The following is an 8144-nucleotide window of genomic DNA, read 5'->3' as shown; positions in this document are numbered from 1 at the left end:
TACATTTTGAATATACCCTTCAGGCTGAACTGCTACTCAGCTCTTATGGCGGTTTGATGTTGATGCTCATTCCATTTCTGAGCCGATTTTAAAACATAAACTTCTATTTTAAATATTGCAAAGTCAAACTCAATCATTTCAGCAAAGATACAAAGACTGAGAATCATTTTAGGCTATTTGGCTAATTTCACTATCTCTGTTCAGGGGAACATAAAACAGTTATTTTCCATCATGATTTTCTTTTAGGTTTATTTTAGTGAATAATTGTAACTGCTCAATATGCATTACAGATGTGTTTGTTTATTTTGTGAATTTCTTAAGGTAAACTTCATTGCATTGGTCGAGTTATATTGATATAGTATAAAGGCGTGTGAATTCAAAAATTAAAACAGCTTTCCATTCAATTATAAAAATAATAAACATGAGTCTGTAATATTAATGTTTTAAGTCTTCCCTGCTTCAGAACATGTCTTTGTTTGTATGATTTTTAAAATCTAAAACATTTCAACCAAAAGACCCTTATAATTATATAAGTCCTTTTTAATACTTTAATAATACTTTGACTATCTTTACATTTGACAATGTAGTGCCCCAGTGGTAAGGCTTCATGTAGGCTATATATTGTAATAACAAAATGTGACATATTGATATTTGATTAGTGTTGTGACCTACCAGATAACAGACGTTTTCACTTGTTTTATGGTTTGACAATATTTTGTCTATAACTATTTTATTAACACAGGCAGGCAACTCACCAATATCAGGATGAAGCTGCTTTCAATAACATATGTTAATGAACTTAATTAGGCTTCCCCCCTGGGTCTCGTGACATAGGAGGTCTGCGAAACCAATCAGCGGGCACGCTGATAGAGCGCGCTGTGTTGGAGACATACCAGGTCAGAGTGTGCAAGCTACGTCTCAATATTTTGAAGTTAACCAATAATTCACGGAGCCTATCTCTTTTACTCTCCCCGTTGAGTCCACAAACAACTTAAAAAAAATCCACTGGAAATACCTCACAACAGTTTGGAATAGGCTACTTGTAGCCCGGGTACGATCTTGTGATCAAGTATCTTTGCGAGATGGATCCGGTTCAAATTAGCTCTCGCTAGTGGTGAACACTCGATGCAGCCCTCCTGAACCCGTCGGTTTTATGGACTTCGTTATTAATGATGTCTATGAGCTTCATGCCTGATAGTTTCAATGCGCCAGATCCGTCCAAGTCAGCGTTTCTAGAGTTTGGTCACGGACTTCCCACGCACCAACCGCAGCACTCGCCCGGACTATCGCACAATATTTATCCTGTTCACGGGTTGCAACCGGGTGGACACCCGCAGCACAATGCTCCTTTCCAATCTGCCGCCTACTCTTATGGTCGATCACTGGGTTACGCTTACCCCGGCTCGGTGAGCTCACATAACCAGAATGCGTATATGCCATACCAGCACAGCAACCATAACAGCACTTTGAGTCATGCTGCGAAAGTGGAAGAGGCTGGTAAGTGGGTAATTTGCTTTAAATGTCACTATCATCTCGCATCTCTCCTCAATAGGAACGCACAGGCAAAATTATACAATTGTTATAAATCGGTTATAAGATGTAGTGGTATAATACAAGCTTTTTATTCTTGATTGTTGGTTATAACGCCGTAGTAATTTCCTCTAAATGTAGGTTTGACGCGGTGGTTTTTCTGGGTGCATAAAATTATAAGTTCATTGACGAGATTTTAAGGTTTCCGCTAACCCAGAAACCAACAGTACATGCACTGCTAATTGCTTTCATAATGCCTTTAAAAAAGATTTTTAAAAACATATGGACAGAAGCAAAGTTAACATGCTTACTCCAACTGGATAACCATGTATTACCAACCACACATGGGATAAGGGTAGGTCTGGCTTCACCTTTGCAAAAATATTTGGTGTTTTCCGCCTATGCCAGACATAGTAGTGGGGCCCACCTTGGCTGTTGACAGCTTATTCCTATACCAGTTTTATAACTTTGAATGAGAGGACGTTTCTCGATTCTATATTGTCTACTACCGATGCCTTGCATAAGCTTTGCCTGCATAACAGGCTCGGTCCAGTTCAAATGATTCGGGTCTTAGTGGACCAACATATTCCACGTGGCAGATTTAGTAAATATGTTTATGTATTAAATATATTTAGTGAAGTATTGTGAAATAAATGTTTTGATTTGTAGTGGTCAATAGTGTTTTTAATTTCTGTATTTAACACTGCATTTTATCAGTTTCTTTGCTTATAAGAGTGAATAACACCACGAAAGGAATGAGCCGATAATAATAATAATAATAATAATAATAATAATATTAGGGTAATTATAAAACTGTGATAGTAGACCATATATGCAAAACTTGTGAGAAGAAAATGTTGAATATTAAATAGGGATGCCTTATATAAACAAAACCTTTAGATAGCCTGTAAGTCATGAAGGTTAGGTTAGGCCTAATATAGCCCGTTTGTACATAGTCGTAAATTTCAAGTTACTGAAAGACATATTTTAACTGATGGCAGATTAGTTGAGCTTTCCTAATAAATCCTGGTTTATCTCACTGCCTAGCCACTGGTGCGCCATATATCATGGCCGTCTGTCAAATACTCCCTCATATAAATGATCCTGTTGCTAACAGAGGGCCTCAGATTTATACAGTCATGATTTAGCCTTAATTGTCGACGTTTGTTTTTTACTCTCTTCAAGAGCGGCACGACAAGACAACGGTCATTGAAAACGGGGAGATTCGCCTGAACGGAAAAGGGAAGAAGATTCGCAAGCCGCGGACAATCTACTCAAGTCTTCAGCTCCAGGCTCTACACCAGCGCTTTCAGCAGACCCAGTACCTCGCCCTGCCCGAACGTGCTGACCTTGCGGCCAAACTAGGGCTCACACAGACGCAGGTGAATGGTCAAACAATCTGTAGTTACCAATAATGTTTACGGGGGTGATTATATTAGACATTAAAATGGATCAAATGTGACCACCCTTTTCAGAAGCACTTCGATACATACACTTGAATGAGATACTCGGCTTCTGTTTTTTTTTTGTTACAGTTATGTATTAGTGTTCCTGGGATACAATCAGTTATTTTATACTCACAGTTGAAATTAATTTGGTTTTGATTCCTATATATATATAAATTGAGATTTCAAGAAGGGGCTCACTAAATCCCAATGACCCTATTGTTGTCATGCTCTTTATGGCATTAGACACACAAATACCTCATGGCATATCTCTAAACACCTGTCTCATAACACACAGGCATCCATATTTGGTGTGTACTCTCTCCCCGCTAATTATTTTCCCATCATCCCCTTCGCCCTGGCACGCATCATTAAGGTGAAGCTCTTGAGGTAGCCACCTCTGTGTTTCTCCAGGATTTAAGTAATGATCCAGAGGCCTGTTTGCTTGATTGGTTAAGCCCTGCGTACTTGAGTGCATATCCCCATGAACATCCTCCAGAGGAGGGGCGGATTTAACGAGCATGATCATTCACACACACAATGAGATGTTAGTAGTTGGTGTGTGTGTGTGTGTGTGTGTGTGTGTGTGTGTGTGTGTGTGCATATTGTAAGGCAGGCTTTTGTCAGGTGTGATCCTTTCCTGAGAGGTCATATAAAGATCAGGCGCGCACACACATACACACACGCACACGCACACACACACACACGCACACACACACCGCTAATGTCTCTTGTGTGAATGGATGATTATTGTCATTAAAAACCACCCTTTCTTTGAAGGATGTTCATATGGATATACACGAAAGCCTGCAGAAACAGTCTCACACACACACACACTCACACACATGCCCACTGGTTCAGACTTACGTTTTCTGAGATGATTTATCAGGCCTTAAGGCCCTTTCCTTCAGCCAGTTTAAATAATCTATAAAAAAGGGTGTCATGTGCAAATCGAAAGCTTTTCTTTCAAAAATGAGGTGTTGGTTGGAATGAATGCATATAATTCTTTCATATATTTTGTGTGTGAGACAAGTCTTGTTAGGACGTTCTGCTCAGCAGGATCAACAGTGGTGATCTTGCTTTGAAGTGACTCAGACATATAGCACACCATTGGGTACTCACGCGTACCAACATAACACCGCTCATAGCATTTCATGACATATAATGTTCTCTGACATAGACCAGTCTAAGCAAAGTACGGCCTTTGATTTTATCTGTATACTGCAACACTGAACCCTACAGAATGTGAGATTTAGTCGTGATCTGAAGATTGACGTGTTCTCTCTTTTACGTACATTTCTAGTGACGGTGCATCCACTTGTCGGCCCGCGTGAAAAGAATGAAGTCACACCAGCTTCTTCCAAAACGTCTTGTTTTCTTTGAGCCTTTCAAACAGACCCTCTTGTCCGGAGCTTGCATGTTATCCAGCCAGAGCGTTTTACAATACCTAAAGAATGAATTAAATAGTTTGTTTGTAAACTCTCTTGACATTAGTAAAGCCATGAACTAAACACATATATTGGAGTTTAGATATTAAATGACATTATAAATCACATTACACTTTGGTTTAATCTACCTTGACGACTAAACTTTGCTCTAATAGTTCAGTCATTAACTGTGTGAATGAGAAAAAAATTGCTTTGCATCAGTTTTCACTCTCTGAGGCTATGGAAAGTATTTGAGGTGGGGTTTTTTGCGTAAAGGGAGTTTGAGAGAGCAGACTTAGTAGATGACTTTTTGTGCCTGTGTGTGTGTGTGTGTGTGTGTGTGTGTGTGTGTGTGCGTGTGTGCGTGTGCGTGTGTGCGTGTGCGTGTGCGTGTGCGTGTGCGTGTGTGTGTGTGCAAATGATACCTGAAACTCTCTGTTACATAAATGATAGGTCTTCAGAAGGCCTCGCTGTTGCAGTTGTTCGTTTTCAGTCAACACCTCGGGTCACTAAGGCAAGGCTTTTGGTAATAGCTTGAGGTAATGATGCCTTGGAACCAGACCATTAAAATGGCAACATTTTGTATTATATTACATAAAACCATGAATGCCGTCATATAAATCCGGATCAAATATGAATAATGACAGCTATACTGGATTAAATGATGCCAAGTCACTCAATCTGTATTCCAGTGGCTGGGACTGGGTGGGTGGCTGTGTTGTGAGTAATTTTTGCGAGTCCATATAAAGTTATGCTGTAATCAGGCCTTCTTCTGAATCAGCGGAAAAATGATTTTAAATAGAAACCAAGGGGACCTGACCTCCATGTTTATAGTGTTTTGCTCTTGGCAAACGCACTGGGACTTCTCTCTGTTTTTCACTGTGTTTCTAATGTGCGATTGTTGTTGTCATGCGTATGCATTGCTGCCCCATAAAGAGGATAATGGAGCATGTACATAATGAACTGCAGAAGTGTAGCAGTTCTCAAAGACACACACACACACACAGACACACACACACATGCAGAGAGAGAGGGAGAGAGAGAGAGGGAGAGACGTGACCACTGTTGTTTATAATCAAGCATGCCTTTCAGTATGTAATAGCTCAATTTTCTCTTGAGCTTTTAAGTCACTGTCCAACTCATAAAAATGGGTTTCTATCTAATATCAAAGATACATTTTACAACGTTGTCCTCGTGTCTTGGTGTGATAAATTGAATGGTTTGTTAATTGTCATCTGGGATTCCAGTTTATTTCATGTATTAACCGTTTGTACTTCTCTTCTCCTTATGTCAAGGTGAAAATATGGTTTCAGAACAAGCGTTCAAAATACAAGAAAATCATGAAACACGGTCCCATCGGACACGAGGGAGAGCACCTGCATACCACGCCGTCATTGTCTCCTTGCTCCCCGGGACTGCCCCAGCTCTGGGAGGTGTCCATGGCCGCTAAAACGGCACCTATGCATCCGGGCGGGTATATGAACAATTTTGGACACTGGTACCCCGCGGCGTCTCACCATCAGGAGTCCATGAACATGAACAGACCACCGATGATGTGACTGCATTTTTATCTCAGTGTTTACGAATGTAGTCAAAACGTAGGCTGCCCGGCCATTTTTAGAGTTTAGTTCTCTTTCACCTCTTCAGTGCCTGACCTTCACTTGTGGCAGTTGTCTTGTTTATTAAGTTTTGCTTTGTAAATACTACATGCGTGATTTTAGTTTTTTTCAAAGACAGTGCTTCTGCAATCAAGGTTTACTCACTTCTTGCATTAATGAATATAAAGATTTTCCTGAGTTTGTTATCCTGAGACCGTCTTTGATACATTTTGAACGAAATTGTCCACTTTGGTTGTTTTAAAAGCCACTGTCCCGAATCATTTACTGTGCAGTCTCAGCCCTAATGACAATAAACCACCGTTTTTTTTACAATAACACTGCGTCTTACCTTATCTGATTCAGGCTGCATAGCCTACTAGAATTTCGTAAATTAGAATTTGTAAAATAATATTCAACTGTCGTATTATCATTTTTTTTTTAAATAGATAGCTAGTGATAATTAAACAAACACATTACATATCTAGTAGGCTATCTGATTTTGCGGACAATGTCACTTTTTCTTTTAAGTCAACACGGGCTTGCTGTTGTTGGGAATGATAATATTTATAGGCTAGAATACATAGGCTATATAAAATTGGATAAGGACAGGGAATCGCGTGATAGTAATACATATGAAATTACTCACCGATCCCGGCTATGAATGTTATAACAAAGCTACTAGCCAGTAAGACACTATAAGATTAAGGTACCAATAAATAATTACATTCATTGTTTTAACAGCATGAGCGGGAAGTAGAAAAAATCACCACGGTATCATTTCAGACTTAAGATGGAGACGTGTGCCAGTTCTTGATTTATTAACCACTGACGGCACATTTCGGCAAAGGTTACCAATTTTACCTGGGCAACATCTGAGTATTCATGCCCATGTCGACACTTCTCGACTAATTATGGGCAACGAACTATATAAAGGCAGTAAAAACACATCACAGACAATACGTATTATTTTTGAGAGGATTAAAGCTCAGAAGAATTAAAACAATACAAAATATACAATACAAATACGATAAAAAAAAGGCACAATTCAATTAACTTACTGAGTATAGATTACTGATCCTGCGCTTTATATTTCGGCGAACACTGTTTTTTTCTTTGTCTTGAAACAAATTATTAATTTAAATTCTAGTTTTCACTGGAAAGCAACAGCCCAAAATGCAGAGAGAGACGCATATAAGCTACTCAATATACAGTAATGGAACTCCGAGTTCAACAGGGTCTTTTTAAGTCTCTTTTAATGCGATGGAAGTGTGTGTTCCAGTATCTACACTAACTGGCTGCGAAGATATTTTTCATCCCGCGGTTTCGTCTCTCCAGCCGCCTCTTTTCCCTCTCAGCTGGCGTGTTTGTTTATTTCTTTTATTTAGGGGAAAAGACGCATGTCGTGAGTAAGAACAAACCAACACTGCCAAATTTGTAACGGTATTTTCTTTTCGGCTCTCTTGACTGGGTCCAGGAAGTAAACCCTCTGGTGTCATAATATGATGATGAATGGCCGTAGCATTCAATCACGAAACCCTGCCTGATTAATAGTACCTTGTACTGATTCGCACAGTCTGGTGCTAAAACTGTTTAAACATCGTGAACAAGCTATTTATATTACTTTAAACACCATCCGCCCGAAAGCGTTGATGTAAATTCACCATGGTGCTAAATTGCGTTCCAACTAGCAACGATTGACTGCAGAATCTCGTTCTAGATGGATACAATTTCTGGATACTGCACTCTTCCCTGTTTTTCTTCATTTGCTCTCAGCAGGTGACGCGTAAAGGTGGTTCAAGTGGTTTTAGTAAGAACGAACTGCCTCGCTCATGTGTGCTATCTTGTTTGCCTTCCACCTATAAATGATCTAGACTTAAAATAACCCAGTGTTGCTCTGATAATGATGCTCGTATAAAATTAAAAGAAGAAAGCGGTCAGTTTTTGCGTCATCTTAAAAACATCGTTGCGAGTTGAAGGGGGAGGAGGGGTGGGGGGTGGGCGGTTGACCTGACATTGACCCTAGTTCACCCAGTGAAGTCCATTCTCCTTTTCTAAACAGCCACATTAAATGTCACCTTGAAGAACCCCCTATTCAACAATGTTTTCCTTGCAGTTAATACAATCAAATTATTGCCCCAAGCAGC

At 39.7% G+C, this 8144-nt stretch overlaps 1 protein-coding gene across 1 annotated transcript; it reads left to right on the top strand.

The window, feature by feature from the left end:
• The first annotated feature begins 847 nt into the window (after positions 1 to 847).
• dlx4b (distal-less homeobox 4b) lies at positions 848 to 5961 on the top strand. The gene is made up of 3 exons (XM_012817352.3): positions 848 to 1497; positions 2716 to 2912; positions 5698 to 5961. The coding sequence occupies exons 1-3, from the start codon at positions 1170 to 1172 to the stop codon at positions 5959 to 5961; spliced, it is 789 nt and encodes a 262-aa protein (XP_012672806.2). The 5' UTR covers positions 848 to 1169.
• Positions 5962 to 8144: the final 2183 nt, after the last annotated feature.

This window comes from Clupea harengus, chromosome 23 (genome assembly GCF_900700415.2).
Source record: "Clupea harengus chromosome 23, Ch_v2.0.2, whole genome shotgun sequence".
NCBI lineage: Eukaryota > Metazoa > Chordata > Actinopteri > Clupeiformes > Clupeidae > Clupea > Clupea harengus.
The sequence above is the reverse complement of the archived record's forward strand: the minus strand, read 5'-3'. Positions and strand labels throughout refer to the sequence as shown.

Excerpts from the sequence above, each read along its gene's own strand:
- dlx4b (XM_012817352.3), top strand. The coding sequence starts at position 1,170 with ATGATGTCTATGAGCTTCATGCCTGATAGTTTCAATGCGCCAGATCCG. Across the intron at positions 1,498-2,715 it reads TGCGAAAGTGGAAGAGGCTG|AGCGGCACGACAAGACAACG; the intron begins GTAAGTGGGTAA and ends ACTCTCTTCAAG. Across the intron at positions 2,913-5,697 it reads TAGGGCTCACACAGACGCAG|GTGAAAATATGGTTTCAGAA; the intron begins GTGAATGGTCAA and ends CCTTATGTCAAG.